Below are 22,449 nucleotides of genomic sequence, written 5' to 3'. Positions count from 1 at the left end.
CACTACTCTAGATACCTCATATAAGTGGAACCATACAGTATTTGTCCTTTTGTGACTGGTTTATTTCACTTAGCATAATGTCCTCAGGGTTCATCTATGTTATAGCTGTGTCAAAATTTACTTCTGTGTCAGAATTTCCTTCCTTTTTCAGGCTGAATAATATTCCATTGTATATATATACCACATGTTGTTTGTCCATTCGTCTGTCAGTGGACCCTTGGGGTGCTTCCACCTTTAGACTGTTGTGAATAATGCTGCTGTGAACATAGGTGTACAAGATATCATTTCAAGACCCTGCTTTCAATTCTTTTAGATATATATCCAGAAGTGGAATTGCTGGGTCATATGGTAGTTCTGCTTTTAATTTTTTGAGGAACCACCATACTGTTTTCCATAGCAGCTGCACCATTTTACATTCCCACTAACAGTGTACAAGGATTCCAATTTATCCACATCCTTACCAGTACTTGTTATTTTCTGGGGGTTTTTGTTTGTTTGTTTGTTTTTGGATAGTAGCCATCCTAATGGGGGTGAGGTGGTAGGTATCTCATTGTGATTTTGACTTGCATTTCCCTAATGATTAGTGATATTGAGCATCTTTTCGTGTGCTTATTGGCCATCTGTATATCTTTGGAGAAATGTCTATTTAAGTCTTTTGCCATTTTTTAATTGAGTTGTCTGTTTTTTATTGTTGAGTTGCAGGAGTTCTTTATGTATTCTGGATGTTAATCCCTTGTTAGATTTATGATTTGCAAACATTTTCTCCCATTCCGTGGGTTTCCTTTTCACTCTGTTTATAGTGTCCTTTGATGGACAAAAGTTTTTAATTTTGATGATGTCCAATTAATCTATTTTTTCTTTCGTTGCCTGTGATTTGTACTTTTTTTTTTGTGTGAGGAAGATCAGCCCTGAGCTAACATCCGATGCCAGTCCTCTTCTTTTTGCTGAGGAAGATTGGCCCTGAGCTAACATCTGTGCCTATCTTCCTCTACTTTATATGGGATGCTGCCACAGCGTGGCTTGACAAGCCGTACGTCAGTGCGCGCCTGGGATCCGAACCTGCGAACCCTGGCCCACCGCAGCAGAGCGCGCGCACTTAACCGCTTGTGCCACTAGGCCAGCCCCTGATTTGTACTTTTTTAAGTCAAAATCTATAAACATGCTTTTCAAGGTAAGAAGTATGACAGTAGGAGTCTTTCATTTTAGATTGTCATTTTATTAAATGAATATATAGTATATGTCCCCTAAACATTTTAGGCACCTGTTGACAAAAATACCAATTTTCCAAAGATGATTCAAGTACAACCCACTTATTCATTTTTTACATTATAAAAGAGAAATCCTGCTAGCTATTCTCTCCATAGAATTATAACCTCTGTTGATAAATTGTAACATCTATAAAGCCAGTAAATATAAATATTTTTCTATCTTCATTATAACCACTTATTATTTGGTATATCATACAATATAATTTTTGGAAAAAATATATTTCACCGTGCTGTAAGAAACAGTCCACTGGGAACTTGTAGTTGTATATATTGAAAGGATTTATTGAAGGTAGTGTTCATTACGTCACACAAGATTTCTTCCCACGAGAAATCTTTTTTTCTGGCTTTACTGTCCGGAATAGATGAGCTTCTCTGAGAAACTGGCTTGCTTTTATCTAATGAATGTTTTTAACTGTGTGCCTGATTCTGTTTTTCTCTTCATTATCTTCTAGACAATTTACAGCCAGTGTTCTAGCTCCTCCCACACTTTAGCAAGTCTAATACTCTTCATTGGCATGAATTTTTTTATTACCATTGTTTCTGGCTCCCATTTTATAACTAATTGTCTTTTCTGTCAACCATATTTTTCTCATCTACTTTTAATTTATGTTATCCTGCTGAATTATGTGTGTCTGTAAACTACATGTTTAAATCCCTTTGATACAAAGTGTAATTTAGATAAATGTATTTTAGAACAATGTCTTTAAAGCTTTAAATATTTTTGACATCATATCTTTTGGTATGGTATAGATGATCAGTTTGCGAACAGTCCTTCTGAGGATTGGAAACAATCCTTTCCACCCCTCCCCAACTCCTTCTAATTTAGTGTAGGCTATAAGGGCAGGGATTTGGGAGTCAGATGGACTTGGGTTTAGACCTTGCCTTACTATTTATTAAGCTGTGGGATCCTGGGCATGGTCTCTAAATCTCAATTTTCTTATCTGTAAAATCAGGATAATGGTATATAATTCATAAGATTGTTGTAAGGATTAAATGAGAAAATATTTGTGAAGTGCTTGAACAGGGCTTGGCACACACTGAGCACAAAAAATAAATGGAATGTGTTACTGTTAATCAGCATCAACACTTTCGTTTGGAAATAATGGAAAACTATTGCCAGCTTAGCATTTTCTAAAGAAAATTAGGACAGAGTAAATGAGAACAGGCCCAGAAGAAAATTGTCTTTTATTTTTCTATTTTATTTGGTTTTCTTGGGAATCCTCTGAAAAGAAATCGTGTACTATTTGTTGTAGAGCAACTGCTTGCTCGTGGAAGTGGGTGACTGAAAGATGGCATTGAAGAACATTAGAAAGAGGAGTTCTCAAGTCAGCGTGTATTGTATTGGTTTCAGTGATATCTAAAAACTGTTTGCAGTGTTTCTCCTTTCATTCATTTGAATGCAGCTTCAAATTGAATGCCAGCTGGGTGCCCTACACTTAGTTCAATTCATCAGGGTATACTAGCATGGAATTCAGTCCTTGGTAGTTTTAAATGATTTTTGTTGCATAGGTCTGGAAGAGTGATTTTATTAGCCATTGTCCTATGTTATCCCCTCTTCATTTAATAACTGTGTGTTTCTTTCTAGCTCCATTTACTCCTTTCTTTTTGCCAGAATATCCACTTTATTGTTGAGATCTATTTTTTACTCTTGAAATGGTCTGATGTAGTTGAAACAGATTGGACTTCAGAATCCTCTGGGACTAGGTTTTAATCCTAGCTTTGCCAGTCAGTTCTCTACTGTGTACATTTAGGGGAGTTATCTAATCTCGAAAAGCTTTAGTTCCTTCGTGTCTAAAATTGGTATAACAATAGTCCCTTTGACCCGATGTGACACCTCCCTATCCACTCTCCATCCTCACCAATACCATATACTCTTGTAAAGGAATATTCTACCTGCAAGGCCTCCACTTGGTCACCCTGTCACCCCTAAACTCCATGCACTGTCTGGCTTCTATTTCTGTTATTATGATACTTTCCGATTCAAGGCACTAATAATCTCATAATTGTCAAATTCAGAGTGGACTTTGAACTCTGGCAATCTGAGTTTTCTTTTACCGCAGTCCTGTACTGCCAGTCTTGAAACATTTTCTTCCGTTGGCTTCCATGACACCACCTTTTCCTCACTTTTTTCTATTCCTCTCTGACTGTATGTCTTCAGTTTTCTTCGCAGGTTTGCCGCTACCAAGCCTTTACATTTTGGAGTCTCTTAAGGTTCAGTTCTAAATCCTCTTTTCAGTCTACTCATTTTCCTTAGTCAGTATCAGTAACACTCATGGCTTCAATTTTCTACCTATACACCAATGACTTTCAAATATGTGTCTCCAGAGTAGACCTTTATTCCTGACTGACTATGCAACATTGCCACCTGGTAGTCTCAAAGGAAGTGAAATCCCAATATGTCCAGAAGAGAACCAACTACCCTAAGCTGCTTCTCCTTTGGTGTTTCCGTTGTCTGTGAATAATGTCACCATTTATCCGTTTCTGTATTCCAGAAATTAGGGATCATCTTCCTTCCCATGGCCTCCTCTACCTTACACATCCAGTCCAACACCAAGTCCTGCACATTTTATCTTCTTCCCAATCTGTCTCTTTTCTTCCTTTCCTGCCTTTATCCTAGGACAAGATACTAGCATCTCATACTTAGATTACTTTAAATGTCACCCAACCTGCCTCCCTCTTGGCAGCCTCCAAATCACTTACCATACTACAGCTGGAGTAATGTTCACAAAACACTAAATGTTACCTACTTCAAACCCTTCAGTTATCTTCTCGTTGCACTTAGTCACGGTCAGGATTCTGAACATGGCCTACAAGACCCTGCATTGTCTCGTCCCTGATCCATCTCTCTAACCCCATCCTACTCCATTTTCTTCCTCATCTGTGTATATCAGCCACACAGACTTCTTTTAGTTTTCAAATGTACAGCGTTCCTTTTGTAGCACAGGGTCTTTGCACATGTTTCTTTTGCCTGCATCATCCCCTGTCTACTTGTCCCCTTTGTCTAGTTAATTTTTAAGCTTATGGATCATAGTGCAGTCATTGATTTCTCAAGTAAGCCTTCCATTCCTGACTTCCACCACAGCCTAGGGTAAGTCTCTATTTTTGTTTTTCACAGCACAATGTATTTTTTCCTTTATAACAGATATCATAGCTTGTATTTATATATCTGTTTTGGCAATTAAATGATTAACAGTTGTCCTCAGTATTATACTATAAACTACATAAAGTCCATGACCATGTCAGTTTTTGCTTGGCATTTGATTCCCAGTGTGTAGCATGGAGTAATCACCTCAGTAAATATTGATTAAATGAAAGAATGACTGAATATGAATCAGGTGCCCACTGTACTCAGTGCTGTGTGGAGGAGTCAGTGATGCTACCCTTCAGGGCTTTATAATCCTTTGGGGGAATAAGACACTAATGCAAAGATTATAATGAAACAACATGGGTAATAAGTACCATGTGTGTAAAATTTATAGCTATTAAGAGAAGAGGGATCCATCTGATTCAATGATCGAGACCTGACAGGATTTCAGCATCTAAATATATAGAAGAGGACATTCTGGGTAATAGGAATCACATTAAGGAAACAGTTGAGTTGTTCAATTTGGCTGCAGCATAGGATATGTGAGTGTATGAGAGATAGTGTTAGATAGCTTGGGGCCTAAGTTTGGAGGTCCTTGAATGCCAGAATAAAAGATGGAAGGCTTAGATGTCCTTAAGCTTCCTTAAACAAACAAACAAAAAACACTTACGTATTAAGTTGTAAAATGAAAGACATCGCTAATCCCTAGGTTTGCAACTAATTCCTTATGCTTGGTCTACCTGTGATTCACATTAAAGTTGTTTTTCTGTTAATGAAATAGTAAGGACTGTGAAGACTTGCAAAGAGAAAAACAGTTTCAGTTTTAGTTAAAACTATATCTGAAACTGACTGTTAATTTGGGGGAGAAAGTACGATTTTTGAAAAATATTGTATATGAATTCTTGAGTATATGATAGCTTTAAGCTCCATGATAAAAGCAGGCAGTCTTTGTTTATTGTCATCTATACGTCATTAAAATAATTTTAGACTGTTTTAAACATTAAAATATGGAAATGCAGAATATTTATATAATATTTAGAGTTTATTTCATCTTTACTTAAACAGCATTTAAAAGTGTGTTTGTAAGCTGTCCTGAAACTCACTTTAAGAAAAACTGCTTGTCCAGCTGATTTACCATATTCTACATACAAAACTTTTAAAAGTTATAGAATTATGAAACCATGCAAGCATTGCTTTGTATAATGTGCTATTGCAATTTAAGGTTGCTATCTCAGATTATATCAGTATTTTAAAATTGAGCAGTTTCATGCAATTTGATAGTCTGTCTATGGGTTACTTTGCCCTCTATAGTTGGCCCTGATGTGGTGTATCACTGGGTATATTTTAAGTACTTTTCTGTGAATATTCTAATTTAATATGTCATATCAAAAACTTAATTTTTGTGTAGTCAGATCCATCTGTCTTTTTCTTTACTGTTTCTGGCTTTGGTTTGATACAGAACCCAGTTTTCTTCTAGTACCTTTTTATTTTTTAACATTAGATCTTTAGTCTATCTGTTATGTAGTTGGCACTGTCTCCTAGTTTCAATGCTGATGAATTTTTCTTCCTTTCTTTTGCATTCTTTTGGTCATTTTCTGGGAGAGGGGAGTTTTAAACCATGTTATTTCTTTGAAATTTATTTTAAAGTTGCCTGGCAATTAAAATCTACTCTGGTTTAAAATGAACCGGAAACAAGATTGTAGGGAGGATGAATTGTTTTGCAAAATGGAATAATTGACATATTACCACCCAGTCAAGATTTTTTTTAGTCTCTGTCTTAAAAACAACATTAAGTTGTTAGAGAAAAAAATTAGGTCTGAGGAGAAGAGTAGAAAGGATGATGATCTAGTGGGCTTGGCCTGCTAAGAAGTCTTCAGGAGACCACAGGCAATGATTGGTTTCTTGCTGCATCAGTCTGCACACTCTGCATCACAATCAGCTTCTCAGAGAGAATTCTGTTTACAGCCTCTCACCTCTGCCAATCATCAGGGCAAAGGAGTCTTTTCAAAGGTAGTTAAATGCTTCAGTGCACACTGCCCCTACATTAGTAGGTGCTTAATAAATAGTTGCTGAATGGAGTGCTGGAAACATTGTTCCCTGGCCTGGGTCTTTTATGTCAAACACTACAATAAAATGATGTCAGAAGGAAAAATTTTTCAACTAAATTTCTAGTTTAATCGTATTTTCCAAATATTATATAGCATGTAATTCATTTGTAATTAAAATTTTTAATTTTATTTTTTAAATTAACAGAGTAATAATGACTTTTTGGGTGTTATAGTTGTATGAGTTTTAACACGTGTATAAATTTATGTAACCAACACCACAATCAGGATACAAAACAGTTTCATCACTCCCCAGAACTTCCTCCTGCTGCCGTATAGTCACAACCTCTTCATATTCCCAGTCCCTGGCAACTACTGATCTATTTTCTGCTGCTATAGTGTTGCCTTTTTCTGTGTGTAATATAAATGGAATCATTCAGTAACCTCTTTCAGATTGGTCATTTTCACTCAGCATAATACCCTTGAAATCCATCCAAGTTGTTGTGTGTATCAGTAATTCCTATTTTATTGCTGAGTAGTATTCCATAGTATGGATGCCCCACAGTTTGTTATTCTTGTTCACATTATTCCTCACTTGTTAAAGTAGATATTGCCTATTTTTTGTTGGAATTTAGAATTGTCTGGTGGCATAGATGCTTTTGAAGAAAACTTTTTCTTACTTTTTGGTTGAACAAAATATAAAGCTGAGTATAGTAAAAAGCAGAGCAAAGAATAAATACACTTATACTTACTAAAGAAGAGTGATGGCCAGCTCATTTCTGAATTAAATCAAGGATTTATATGACTATATCATCCAAGAACTATATGGGACTTGTTAAACAGAAATTTTTAACTATATAGGTTCTAGAGCAAAATCTCATTTTTCTAAAATACTTCAGGAGTTTGATTTATTAAATATTCTGGGTATCTGTTAAGTACCCTATATATTTACATTAGGTTGGCTAGTTTTCCAATAATTAGAATACAGTAAAATTCACTTAGTACCAAAATGCTACTGAATATAATTTCATCCTTTTCAGGGTTTGGGAAGTACCACAAGATCTTAAATATGAATTATGTTTTGCTGGATCATTTATCTTTATACTATCCTATGTATTAGAAGAAAAGCATGGTTATATGAGCTTTCTGGCTGTTTATATTATAGAAAATGCTTTTATTGTCTATAGTAGATGTCACACTTAATACCTGAATGCTACCTGATAATGACATCAGGACCAAAAAGAAAAAGCCTTAAAAGTTAAAAAATTTAAAAAAGATCTTTGAATTTTACCCTTCTGGCAGGAGGAGTCATTAAAGTTTTTGAATTGGGAAATGGCTTGATCAAAGAGTGTTTTTAGAGATCTGATAGTGATAGACTAGACAGACTGATGCCAAGGGGAACAGCTAGTCATCAGGGCAGGCTGTACAGCGGGAGTAAGCTGGTGACATGAGATCAGAAATGAAATGACACAGCAAGAGGTATTTGGAATGAAGAAATTATGTTTCTCACTAACTGACAAGATAAGAGATTAAATTGGGGAGTTACCAGAGATGGTTCTGAGACTGGAAAAAGGGTGGTAGAAATAGAGAAGTACATTGCTTAAGGAGAATGAGATTGCAAATCAGGCAATTGAATCTGGTGTTTATTGGTCGTTGGTGATTTTAGAAGAAAGCAATGTCAGTGAAATGACGAGACTGAAAACTAGATTAAAAGTAAGCTCTTCTGCCTTGAATTCTGCAATTGAATTGCTTATTCAATAAGCAAAAAGATATTGGATTGATGCGTGTTTGTTTGAATTTCCTAACCTTATTTTGCAGAAGGGACGTAGGTCCTCAAAAACCTTTGTATGTCGATCTTTATTCCTCACAGTAAATAGTGAGTGGCAACAGAACTTTAACTAATGAATTTACGTCTTTTTTTTTTTTTGCTGTAAACATCAGAGAGTGTTCTGTTTTTAGATAAGTGCATGTGTTAGATATAAAATGACGTATAAAGTAAAATTTCCTGGAGTAAGCTAGAGTCACTCTCTAATACCCATTTTAAGTGAGTTTTAAGATTTTGAATATTAAATATAATAACTTGCATATTCCATTTCTACTTCCACATTATAGTGGATTGATTGATTTATTTTACTCCATCTTCTGTAATATCATTGATTTGCTTAAAATTTGTGCATCCTTAGATTATCTCTCAAATGTCATCATTTCGTAAATGTTTCATTATTTTTGGAACCTCTTTTTGGATCTATGATTATATTCATTCCTCTTCCCTACAGATAGTGGAAAGCAATATAATTTACTGAAATAGATGTGTCATAGTAATGATTTCAAGCTTTCTTTTTTATTGTTTTAAGGCGTAGTCTTAGACAAAATAGTGTAGAGTTTGTTTAATAATTCAGTTGACAGACGTGCACGATTTTCTTCATGGTAGATTTGTGTGGTTTAGAGTATGAATCAAAATTTATTTTCTATATGTTTTCTTAAGAACAATAGGTAGGAATTTGTAAGTGGAGTTTATAAATTATACTTGTAATTATTTAGAACATAGCAACAAGAAAGGGTAAAATTTGGTGGAACCTAAGGAAATAATTCATGGAAGATTAGAGCTTAAAATCTTAGGAGAATGGGATAGGTAATAACATTTTTAATATCTGGTATATATTTCTTCTCATTTTATCTATTTAATAAATGTTACAGTCTTGAAGACTAGTCATATAATTACAAGAATTTCTCATTCTTGAAAATTGGACAGCTCTATTTTAAATAAAATGGTGTATGAGTGAGTGACAGGGCTTTTAATTATTACATGTATGCTGCATAGATCTAGAATCATGAGGTTCAGGCCTTTAGCCCTATTTTATAATGTATTCATTTTTGTGAATTTTGTAGATGACTCTTTCTGGACCATATTTTCTCCATAAACAGATTTGAGATGTTGATTTTGACCTTTCAGTCAAAACAACAACTCTAAAATATTATAAGGCCATTCATTACTTATAATTTAGGTGAGAAGAAATATATATGAAATCACCTTATAGTTTAGAAATACATGTATTGACATAAAGTGACATTATTATAATTTTATTATAATACCCTACCTGTTTATTTACCACGTATTTTACATTTTAAATATAGGAGCCAAGATACTTCCTATATTATGGAGTAATATACCTCAATAATTAAATTAGGTACCAATCAATGAGATATAGGATAAGCCTCTCTCCCTTATTTCTACCCTACCACTTGAGTATGTGACATGGTCTGTAACCTTAATGATGCTGGCATTGGTGCTCTAGGAGATACTTTATCATTCGTTTACATGGAGGAATCCTGAGAAAAATCAACTCAAAATAGTAACATTCTATCTCATATTATTCTGCAATGTATCAAGACATGAGTGCTTCAAAATGCCATGTACCAAACGGTTCTTTTCCCCACTCTATTTTTAGATTTAGCTTTTATTTAAAATGTTCTTTTTTTGCTTCTATCAGGTTACATAGCATAAAATTAAATGTCTAATTTGTTCAGTTTACAGTTATTGAGCAGTACTCTGTGTCAGTCATTGTGCTAAGGCCTGGGTTCTCCAAATTCAGAAGGCACAGTGTCCAACTTCAAGGAATTTCCAGGCTATTTATTGGGCACATAGACATGGAAACAGAAAATTACAATATAATGTGGGCATTCTTGTAATGGAGGTCTATAGAGTGGGAGATTGGGAAGTGTGGAGGGTGTCTGCAGTGAATTTGTATAGGAAGGCAAGGTCCAGAGTAGGAAGGGCCTTGAACACTATATAAAGTTCAGATTTTATTCTGTCATAAATATGAGGAATCAATGAAAAATTTTGAGATAGAGAATGATATCAGAATTTTTATGTTGGGAAAGATGAATTGAAGGGGATAATGACTAGCAGTGGGAAAACCATGAAACTGCTTTAGTCCAGATGAGTGATACTTATGGCCTGATTTAGGAAGATGGCAGTGGAAAATGAGAGGAAAGGATATATGTAAAAGATAATTCAGAGGACCAATTGTGAGGACATGGAGGTTGGTTGGATGCGGGGATATAAGGAAGGTGGGTAAGTCTAAGACAGTTTTTATACCAGGATAGATGGTGGTGCCGTTCATTGAGACAGTGAATGCAGCAGGGAGACTCCTGGAGGGGAAAATGAGGAGTTGTGTTATGGACATATTGAGATGTGTAGATAGGTCTGGCATTCATGAAGGACGTCTAAAATGGAAATACGGGGTGTTAGATGGTAGTTGAAGACATGGGCATGGATGAGATTGTTCAGTTAGAATGTAAAGAGTGAGGGGTAAGGGGTCCAGGGACGGGTCCCTGGAGTGGAGAGCAACTATTTTTTAGGACAGTTGGAGAAAGTGTCCTGAAAGGGGACTGAGAAGGAATCTAGAAAGAGGCAAAGAGAACCAGGAGAGAGTGATGTACACATACCAATGGAGAATGAAAGAAAGAAAAGATAGTATAGAGAGACTATAGTCAAGTTACTTTAAGAAAGTTTGGGAATATAGTAAGGACATGTGTCACGGCCTGGTATTAGACCCTATCAGGAACCAGGCCACTTATAGGACTGCCTCTTTTCTTCTCTCAATGGCTACATAATCCCTCTGTTATGGCTCTTTGCTTCCCTTTGCACATTTGGTCGAACTTCGTCTCTGCGTTCTCTACTTGCTTATAATTTCTGCTCTGTCATAATTTGAGCTGGTTTGTAGCCCATTATGGCCTCTCGTCTCCCTCCTTGATATAATCAAGACATTTTAGTTTTTGCAAATTGCCTCTTTTTCTTGATACTCCTTACTTAAAAGTCTGGAGAGAAGAAATCTTGTTAGTTCAGTTCACCATTTGTATCAGACCATTTCATAGGTGATTAAAGCTGGCCCAGTCTATAGCCTGGCTAATCACTTATACAGTGCCCTGAGTAATCTTGAAAAAGGTGTCCACTCTGGATTTCCGCTTTTGGATTTGGGTAAAATCCAAGTGATATTGGATTAAGGTGTGCTTTGTCATGAGGAGGTAAAAGGGCTTGGCTCTGAAGGGAATAAGAGACTAGTGGGGAACACAAGATCAAGGAAATCAAGGAAAGGGTTTTGTTTTGTTTTATTTTGTCTTTTAAGATGGTAGAAGTTGGAATACAGAAGGAGTTAATGAATAGAAAATGGTTGAAATAAAGAGAGCATTTAGTTTTTTAATTGTTGAAGCAGTGTTAAAGTGGCAGAAGATGAGATTCCAGAGCATAGGAAGATCGATTAGCCTGTACAGGAAGAAGGATACCCCTCCCTCTGCAATGAGAGTAAAGAAGAAAGGACGAGTGGTGTGCAGATAAGTTTGCAAGTAGGGGGACCTGCCCATTAGCACATTTTGTGAAATAGGCAACAAAGAGAACTGCTGACAAGAAAGGTAAAGATTTCCAGTAATTGCTGAGGAAAATTCAAATAGGAACCTAACAACTAGGGATATGATGAAGTGATTTTTTTTTCCCCCACTGCAGCCCATATATGGGTTGAGAAAAGATGGATGATTGAACTAATCCAGAGTTGAAATGGACTTAACTTGTGACTTGCTAGGAGTTAATGCTTGTTTTATTTTTTCCTATTTGTTTGATTCAACTTTTTTCATTCTCGTCTTCTATATTTTTCTTTTGCAGGTCTTGATGACTGTTTGCAGCAGTATATTAAGAATTTTGAGAGAGAGAAGATCAGTGGGGACCAGCTGCTGCGCATTACACATCAGGAGCTAGAAGATCTGGGGGTCAGCCGCATTGGCCACCAGGAACTGATCTTGGAAGCAGTTGACCTTCTGTGTGCACTGGTAAGGACATAAAACTGATGGGAAGGGAAACTTCACTTTTTTTCTTGTTTTCTTTCCTTTTTTATTTTTTTGTTTCTTTCCTTATTTTCCTTTTCTTTTTTTTAAACAATTTATTTGATGTGTTTTAACACTGAGCGGATATACTTTGTGTCTTAGTTTTACACAATGTGAATTTTTTTTTTTTGAGGAAGATTATCCCTGAGCTAACATTTGTTGCCGATCCTCCTCTTTTTGCTGAGGAAGATTGGCCCTGGGCTAAGATCCATGCCCATCTTCTTCTACGTTATGTGGGACGCTGCCACAGCATGGCCTGACAAGCGGTGCGTTGGTCCATGCCCAGGATCCAAACCCTCAAACCCTGGGCCGCCAAAGCGGAGCATGCGCACTTAAACCATTATGCCACTGGGCCAGCCCCTCCTTTTCTTTTTTAAAATAATTGAAATGTGAGTAGGAAAAAAAAACCCTAATTCTCAACCAACTGGATGTGGTATTTTCCTCCTTCGTTGAATTTGGTGTATTATACAGTGCCACATTACAAATTAAGGAGGCTTATAACTCAACTGGTGACATTACATTTAGCTACTTGAAAAACTTGAGTTAGAGCTCCCCAAGGGAGTTTTCACAGCAGCATTTGGGATATACAATTGTATACAATCAGTTGTAAAGTCCATTCCCTTCTAAAAGTTTTGATTTAGTATAACAAATATTAAGTAATCCTATTTTAGAAAAATCATCCTTAAAATAATCAAATTATTTGAATGTTCTTTATGTATACTTCCAATGAAAACTGAATATTGTACATTATATGGTTACTTTTGTATATTAAAAGAGCAGTGCCTAGTTAGACAAGAGAAATCAATATCAAAATAATCCTGAAAGATTCTGATAGTACATTAGATATTCTGAGAGGAACATAGATTTTTTTTCCATGTTAGGTAAGAAGACACTAACCTGATTGATTTTAAATTCTTCCAGATGTTTGTGAGGGGGCTAGAGCTACAATGAGAAAGAACATGAGTCTTGTAATAGAATAATCTGGGATTGAAATTTGGCTGAGTCGATTACTGACACTTGTGGGCAAGTAATTTCACCATAGCCTTAGTTCTTTTATTTAAAATGGAGATAACAACAACTACCTCTTCTTGATGTAGTGCAAAGCAAGTGAGATAGTGTTTCTGTGGTGCCTAATTCAGTGCCTGGCGTACAATAGGTATTCAATAAGTAGTAACTATTATTACATTATGATGTTTATGATGTATTATTATGTTATAGATGATGATTAATAGGAAATGAGTAGGTAAACATAATTCGAGAATCAATTAATACACTCAGCACTGTGTGTCAGATATAAAATCTAGTTCCTGCCCTCTTGGAAAGCCTAGTCGGGGGAGAGTGACATACAAATAATTACAATACTGTAGTAAAATTACTAAAATAAAAGTATGATATAAGTATTATGGGGGCACAGAAGAGAGAATAACTATCTTTGACTAAGGTAGATGGGCTCATATTGCAAAAGCAGTGGTATTTAAGCAGCCGAGTGGAGGATGAGCATGTTTGGTAGGAGGAGGAACAGAGGGAAGGACATTCCAGGTAGATAAAACAGCAGGTACACAGGTACACAGAATAAAGAGCATGCCTGGTGTGTTTGAAAAATGGTAAGCTATTTGAGATGACAAAAATAGGTGGGAAACGGTGGCAGAAAATTAGGCTTTAAAAGATAGAATAGGACCAGACTATAAAAGTACCTTAACGTCCTGATAAGAGATTTGTACTTCCTAGTGTGGATAACCATGCAAGAATGATGAAATATTTGCTTTAAAAAGGTAACCGATGGTAGTGAAAAGGGTAGAATGGAGTGGGCATAAACTGAAGACAGAATGATTAGGAAATGTTTAAAATAATCTACTTAGGCTATGAATAGGGCTTGAACTGAGGATGTGCAACAGGAATAGAGAAGATCTGGTGAATGTGAGGAGTGAGATGAAGGAGTTGAGCAAGATTCCATCTTCTGTAGCTCCAGAGATAGAGTAGATGATTTTGCAGTAATGAAGATGGGCAATAGCAGCAAGAACAGATTTAGGTGGGAATATGAATTGAGTTTTGGAGTTGTTGAATTTGAGGCATCTCTGGATTATCTGGAAAGAGATACTCCTCAGACAATTGAACATAGGAATTTGGAGCTGAGAAGTGGCTGAAGATATAGATTTGAAAGTCTCAAGGATATAGGGATTGAATCCATAGATAGAGAGATCACCCAGGAAGTCCTGTGGAATATCAAGAACAAAGGACGCAGCTCGACACACAGGCTGGGAAGCAAGAAGAGGAGGCTGCAGAGGAGGCCTATGAAGTGGTCAGAGAAGCATGAAGACAACTGTGGAAAGGTTGTCACAAAAGCAACAGAGAGTGTTATTTTCATTAAGGAGCATCAATAATGTCATCAGATTTCACTAAAAGCCAACAGGATAAGCAAGGAAAAAAGACCTGGCTGAAAACAGTTTCTGAAGAAGAGTAGAATCTGAAACCAGATTGGTTGAGTAGCACCTCCCACTTACATATGTCAGTCTTACCTTAATTGTCGTTTCCTCAAAGAGACATTCCCTGATCACTCCTCATCCTTGTTTGGTCTAAAATTAGCCCCTCACTGTTATTCTCTTTCTTAACCCTCATCTCATTTTGTAATTATGTATTTATATGTGTATTTATCAGTTTAATGTCTGTTTCATCCACTAGACTGTAAGCTATGTGGGAAAAGGGACTATGCTTATTGAACACCTAGTGTGTAGCACAAATACACCTGGCAAAGTAGATGCTAAATAAATATCTTTTGAAAGTAGCCATGAAAGAGACTTAATACATTTTTTACATGATAGTTTGAGGATCTTCTTATTTCCCTATTCCTGAGATAAGAGAAATCAGTTCAGACCAGAACACTCACTTGTACTCTATCCCTTATCTGAATCAAATCAAAGAAATCACACCTGAAATAAAAGATAGTACTCAGAGTAAGGTAGGAATCCACAGTGTTTTTGCATACTGGTCTCCAAATCCGAGTCAGGCATGAGGGTGCAATAGAAGTGGCTTGGAGATGGGCATCTGATCTAGCAGTCCCCTATTTGCCACATCTTCTGTAACAGTAATAGTTGGGTGTGTCAGAGCTTGAAGTCCAGGGTGTATGTCTTGTCAGCTGGGCTCCACATAGGTGAACCACTTAATGTGCGGGCTTCACACTGCCAGTTTGAAGAAGGAAATAAGATTGATGATTACGGTGCTACCCTACAGATAGTCTAGACCTGTAGGCTTTGGAGTTTGGTCCATAAACAATCTGCTGAACTGAACTTACTTAAAAGGATAACATCAGAGATATATGTCTAGACCATTTTAATGTTCGAGTCATGGAGCTATGGTAAATAACTCTCTTCATATGCTGAGTTTTAATCCCTCTAAAGTTCTGCATCATTTTCTTGGGAAAAAATAAAGCATTAAATTTGTTCTGTGTTTATTTAGCAATAAATTGGTCACATTTCCCAAAGAGGTCAAATATTAAACTTCCTTTTCACCACTTCCTAATGGCTATACATTAGCAAGTTAAAAGTGCAGCCATCTTCTAGTTTATGCAACAGATGTTTTTCCGGTGAATATAAAGCAAATTCCTGAGCAGTGAATTCTGATTTACTTCTAAATGCCCGTATAAAATCAGGAGGTGAGATCTCTTATCAGCAAGCTGTGTTGACTAGACCAGGAGTTGTGCTGTTGGGAATGGGGAACTATGTTTTGTCTCTTTAAAACTGTAATGTCTCTTCCGGCCTTGCTACTTTTTCCTTATATCTACTGTATTTATTTCTACTTTTAACAGTTAGATATTCATGCTTAAATAGCACTACCAGAGGGAATACAAAGATGAAAAAGGCATAGTCTACGCTCTTAAGATGTACACAGTCCAGTAAAGAAGCCAACAGTCATTAAAAGATAATATAGATTTAAAGAAAATCCAAGGGGAGTTCAGAAGGAAATCATAAACACTACTGAGGGATCCAGGAAGTGTAGGTGGAATTTGCATTGGGATTTGCAGGATGAGTAGATGTTTGCCACACAAAAAAGTTGGGGAAAAGTTATCTAGGCAGAAGAAATATCATGTGTAAAAACAAAATTGTGAAAGAATATGGAGTGTTCGGAGAAAAATGAGAATTTTGATATGGCTGGTGCAGAATGGGAAGTGATGGGAAGAAAGGCAACTTATACTTTTCTATCACGTTATAATTCTTTGCTTAGATTTTTTGGTCATCCAATATGCTTTCTGCCCAGTGCTTAGCATGTAGAATATGTTAAACTAATGTTATGTTACTGAATGAAGTTATGTTACTGAATGAAGTTCTTTGCCTTTTTCCAGAGAACTGTAATTTTTTCTTTGGCCTACACAGCCTCTGACTCTGAAGTTTCTGTTTCTGGTGTAAGGAAGACACAGAAAAATTACCAAATTTCTTTGTTTCTTTTAAGCTGTGGAATATTTTCATCTGCCTTGACTTTAAGTTAGTCCTAATGGGGAATAAATGTTATGGAAGCTGATGAAAATCAAAGGTTTATTTAGTAACTTGTTCATTAATACAACATATATTTATTAAGCACCAACTATATTGTTTGTACCATGTTATTCTAGAAAGAAGTAAGCTGTTCATGATTTGGAGGTGTATTAACTCTTTCCAGCTGTTATGCTATCATTTAGTATACTTCTCTTCAGTAGAGAAGCACAGTATAATAACTAAAATAGTAAAGCATAAATAAAATATATATAGTTTAATGTATAGCCATTAATTTATGTTCTGACAATACATCTTTTATTGGGAAGTATAAGTGAATCATTTATGACAGGATAAGAGTGGTTTTCATTTCATTCTTCATGTACTTTTCATATAATAGGTATTTTGCATGAAAATTTTGATGTCTTCAATTGCTAGGATTTGTTTCTTTGCAACATAATTGCTTGGTTCATTTATCTCAAAATAATTCATTTCTAAAAAATTCATTAAAGCCATCCTTTTAGGACTCACTCATATTTATAAAGCAAAATATTATAAGACCGAAACACCTGCTACGTGATGCATTCAAAGTAACAGCTCTGAATAAAATAGCATTGACATTGTAAAATATGTGGTGCCAATATTTGAATATTTTTAGTTAAGTGTTTAGTGAGAATTTGCCATTAGTGAAGATATAGCCAACTCGATTTTCTAAAATATTAAGTGTATTCCTTCATTCCTTTCTTTCGTGTGCTTTTGTGTGCATATGATTGAAAGAGAAGAACGGTATGAACTTAGCACTAATTCCTTAAGACTAGCCTGGCTATGTTGAATCAGTGTCGAGTCATGACTGGTTCCTGGCAGGCATGTTATTGGCCAAGTATATGAACAAATAGGTAACATATAGGACAAAGAAAATAGCTAAGTACATTTTATGTCCAAGCTTTTGTTTTCTGGATGTAGTCCTTTCTATACCAATAGTAATGTCTACTTTTCCCATGCATATCCAGTAAGAAGCAAGTCTGTAATGAATAAACTGGCAATTTTCAAAAGTTGAGGCAGTGCTTCTTATATGCATATCTCTGGCCAAAGCAAAGGGGCGCTTCATTTACGTGTCGCTTCTTTACCTTTTGGGCGAAGGAGTGTGATTTACTGGTGACTTAGCGAGTCACAACAAACGATCCACTTTCATGAAGGAAATAGCAAGAAGATATCTGTTGTCAGTAATTGATTTTGAGCTACTTAGAACTGAGAACTGTGATGATAAAAATTAACTTGAGAGATCACTTAATCCATCCCTTTTCTTAAAATAGTACCACATAGACACTGTTATATACAGAGGAGCTTCTAACCTATTTTTATATTCTTCTGGAATTTTTTAAAAAATGCTTTTGAATTATCTGTTTAGTTATATTTGTTAACTAGAATAAGTTTTAAGAATTGCCCTTTCCAACCTCTACTACATATCTTTTGTCTCTTCTTGCCACTGCATTCGTCTGTCTTCTTTGTTTTTCACCTCTGCTCCACATAGGATATTTTTAGTAGGTTTCCAAATTAGGAGACCTTCTCAGGGTATCCTTCCAGGTTTCATCCAGAAGATTTTTCTATTCCCTAATTCTTGGGTTGTATTAAAAAAATAATTTTAATATTATCTAAAATTTTGAAGGCTTCAAAATATTTTTACTTTGCCTTCAGATTTTTATTTATAGGGAGATCTGTATTATTTTAAATTTATTTTTACCTTTTCTAATAAAGTATTTGAGTTGCTAATATTATATATAAAAAGATAATTTAAATTCATCTTCTATGGGGGCTAATGACTACAGAGTGAAAGTTACATTACCAGGTTGATTGATTAGATTCCTCTATAGTAAACAATTACAATTTGAGCTTCTTTAAGAAATTATTATAATTTGTTTGTAAACAAATGTTTCCTCATTGAAATCATTAATATACAAAAATGAAAAGTGCAAACACTACTGTACTTCGTGGAAAATGTTTTAACACAAGGAAAAACTTCTGGAAATAGTTTCAAGCACTTGGGGAAGTATCATTTAAATTTAGTTGATACAATTATAAATTGTTCTTACCTAGTCATTAGAGAATATCTTTAATAAACTTACAAAAGGATTTCCTTCTTAATACAGTGACAAGCTGGATAAAATCCCCAAATGTTTCACAGATAATCCATGCTCAAATGCAATAGAATTTGAATAGAATGTTGTTTTAATTATGCAAACCAAACCTTTTAACTTGAGAGAATATTCTAGTTCAAATTTAGCAGTGAATATTTACTATTTTTTTTTTTTAAATCCATGGCTCAAAAAAAAGAGTTCTTTTAATAAAAATGTAAATTCTCGGCAAAGAACAATCAGACTTTATCACTATTAAACCTTTTGTGGTAATGTACGTAACTTGGTATTTAATGTTTATGTATCCAAACCCTCCTCTAGTCCCTCCTTTTTTCTCCTCTAAGTTCTTTCTTTTCTTAAATTACCATAGAAAAAATAAACCTAAATTTCATATAAAGTAGGTATCCAGTGGTTGGTGACTTAATATAGCTAAAAAATTCACTGTGCCATTTGCTTCCCCTTTTCACTTCCCCAGTATTTTATCTTTCATTTTGCTTCATCTCTTGTCACCACTCTGCTTGAACCAAGAGTAGAATATTGGTGCTAAGAAATTGTGGTAGAGGTGTCCCCCCACAGGTGGCCTGGTGAGTTGTAGTCCCATTCTGAAGTCTGACTACTCTAAACTCAGCTCTTTAAGCAAACCAAAAAATCCCCGTGTCTCACTTTCCTCAACTGTAAAAGGATGGTAAATCACACTTATAATTATTTGTTTGGGCCTCAGAGGTTATCAAACATTCTTTGGGTTCTATGATTTTCTGTAAGGTAATAGTACTTTTAATTTTACACGTGACAGTAATGTATGTGCTGCTAAGTAGTTTGATCAAGGTCATCCTTTGATCAAGTTGACCAGTCTTTTGTTTTTTTAAAATTATTTTATTGAGGTCATAATGGTTTATAACATTGTGAAATTTCAGGTGTACATTATTATTTATCAGTTTCTGTGTAGACTGCATCGTGCTCACCACCAATAGTCTAGTTTTCATCGGTCACCATACATAGGTGCCCCTTTACCCCTTTTGTCCACCCCCCACCCCCTTGCCCTCTGGTAACCACTAAACTGTTCTCTTTGTCCATGTGTTGGTTTATCTTCCACATATGAGCGAAATCATTTGGTGTTTGTCTTTCTCTGTCTTAACCAGACTTTCTTAGAGGTGTTTTACAACTCACAATTAGCTGTTTTAAAATTAAATAGGGAAAGATTTCAAGTTACAAAAGTTTATTTGAGGGGATCCTACAATATTTTCTATTGAATATGGTAGAAAGCTTATTTATATTTATTCATATAACTTCTTTCTGCAGTAATTTATAGAAAAAATATTTAGAGTGAAATAATAAATATTACTAGAAATTGAAAAATGAGACCAAGGAAAAGAAGAAAACTAAAATACTTACCAAAAAGTCATTGATGGCTTTAGATATGCTTTGTATTTGACTGTGAACTGATGCAACCATGACAGAAATAAGAGTAAGTTTAGTTTTACAATTTGTATTTTGAGAAGGAAAAAGTGTGTATTGGTTCCCCTGATGAAGCCAAGATTTTCCTGGTACCGTATTATAAAAGAAACTTTTTATGTGAGTCATTATGGAGAGGACACAGAATAAAGGTATATTGCATATGATTTAGTTTTTGCTTTCTCATTTTATTGTTGAGTTGTGCTTACTGTCCTCATTTTTGGGAAGCAGAATTTTTCCTAGTACTTAAATTTATGACTGCATATGCTAATAAAATAGATACTCAAAAATAATTGTTGATAATAGTGAATTTCACAAGTAAATAAACTTAGGTTTGGGTTTAAAAAAAACATGCACGCACACTTATGAGACCTTATAATCTTTCTGTCTTGGGTGACATAGTTCCAAGATATAATGCCCTCATCTTTCCATGTTCATATTAGTACTTAACACATTTTGTTGTAATTTATCTGACATTTCCCTAAATCCTCACTTGACTGTGGGTTCTGCTAGGCCAGTCGCCCTATCCTTATTCATTTGTATCTCTTAACACTCGTTCCATTGCCTGTATGTAGTATACTCAGTAAATATTTTAATGAAGGAATAAAATATTGACTTTAAGTATATTTGTTCTCTTTTTATTCAGAATTATGGCTTGGAAACAGAAAATCTAAAAACCCTTTCTCACAAGTTGAATGCATCTGCAAAAAATCTACAGAATTTTATAACAGGGAGGAGAAGGAGTGGTCATTATGATGGGAGAACTAGCCGAAAATTGCCAAATGACTTTCTGACTTCAGTTGTGGATTTGATTGGAGCAGCCAAGAGTCTGCTTGCCTGGTTGGACAGGTAAAATCTTCCATATGTTTCATAAGTAATCCTCCTCTGACACCAGTTTGAATATAACATTATTTCATATTTTCTTGTGAAAGGATTAGACAGAGGAATATCAAGTAACAAATGTCTAATTATGATTCACCACAATATAGGGGTATCATAAAATAGATATTAATCACTTGTAAAATTTTATATCCAGCTAAGTAGCCAATCAGTAATTAGTCCCTGACAATTTCAAAATACCTTTACTGCTTTATAAGCAAAGTCATTTTTGGCTGTCATAAGATTTATAGTACTGCTATGTCTCCTGATTTTCTTTATTCTTTTTAATAATTGGTCATATTTAAGGAAGTGACCGTTAGGATTCTATTTACTGTTTTAAATGGGTAATTACATGCTGACACTTTCATAGCATGCATTGCATGTCTCCTCCTTACCCCCGCTTTGTTCATTCTTTATTATTATTCACATTGCACAATTTTGGATATCATGAACACAGTTTTAGGACTTTTTTTCTAGTTTAGTTAATTTTAATTTGCCTTGGAACACATGAAATAACAAAAGTTTTCATAATATAAAATGGAAAAAGTTAGATTAAAATTGTATATGGGGTTAAACATAATGGTAAAACAGATTATAGCTGTTTAAAAAAACAAAATAAGCTCTTTATTTTCATCTTTGAAATTTTTTATAAGGGGTATGTACTGTATTGTAATGGTTAAATAATCAAACTTTAAAATACACTTTGTCTATCATCATAAACTCTGATAATACACAATTTTAACCAGAATTCTTGAATAATTGTCAGGAAGATATACATTTACACGTACATATATTATTATATTTTGGCTTTTTAAAAATATGAGGCCTTATATTAAAAATAAAGTATTTGTATTTTTGAGATAAAAGTTTAGGTAATTTTACTTAATTCTGTATAGTCTAAATTTATATATATTAATAATAACTTATAACATGATGATACTAAATCCAAATCTGAACACTCAGCTGTATATTATTAGCTTTTTGATAATTAATTGGTGGATGGCATGTTTCTTTTGCATTATGACATCATTAAAATTTAATTCTGATAGTTGTCTAAACCACATTTATCAATTGTTTAAAGTAATTGTACTTTAAATGCATAAATTCTACAAGTTATATAGTGATCAATGAGTAAATTATATTTAAAATATGGCTTAGTCCTCAAGTAATGCAATAAACTTATTTCAGGAGGCTTCTCAGTAATCAGAAAGCATAACGCATACTTGATTTTAGTTATATCTTCTTATA

The 22,449-nt window shown here is 34.8% G+C and overlaps 1 protein-coding gene across 4 annotated transcripts in view; it reads left to right on the top strand.

Annotated features, from left to right (window-relative positions):
- CNKSR2 (connector enhancer of kinase suppressor of Ras 2) overlaps positions 1–22,449 on the top strand; it is a 251,073-nt gene that overhangs the window by 36,769 nt on the left and 191,855 nt on the right. For all 4 annotated transcript variants that reach the window (XM_087427479.1, XM_004435189.3, XM_004435188.3 and 1 more), the window contains exons 2-3: positions 12,058–12,221; positions 20,969–21,171. In XM_087427479.1, coding sequence (XP_087283605.1) covers positions 12,058–12,221; positions 20,969–21,171 — 367 coding nt within the window. The remainder of the gene's footprint in view (positions 1–12,057; positions 12,222–20,968; positions 21,172–22,449) is intronic.

This window comes from Ceratotherium simum, chromosome X (assembly GCF_057802395.1).
Source record: "Ceratotherium simum simum isolate JZ-2026a chromosome X, ASM5780239v1, whole genome shotgun sequence".
Classification (NCBI taxonomy): Eukaryota; Metazoa; Chordata; class Mammalia; order Perissodactyla; family Rhinocerotidae; genus Ceratotherium; species Ceratotherium simum.
This window is presented reverse-complemented; position numbering and strand designations above follow the sequence as displayed.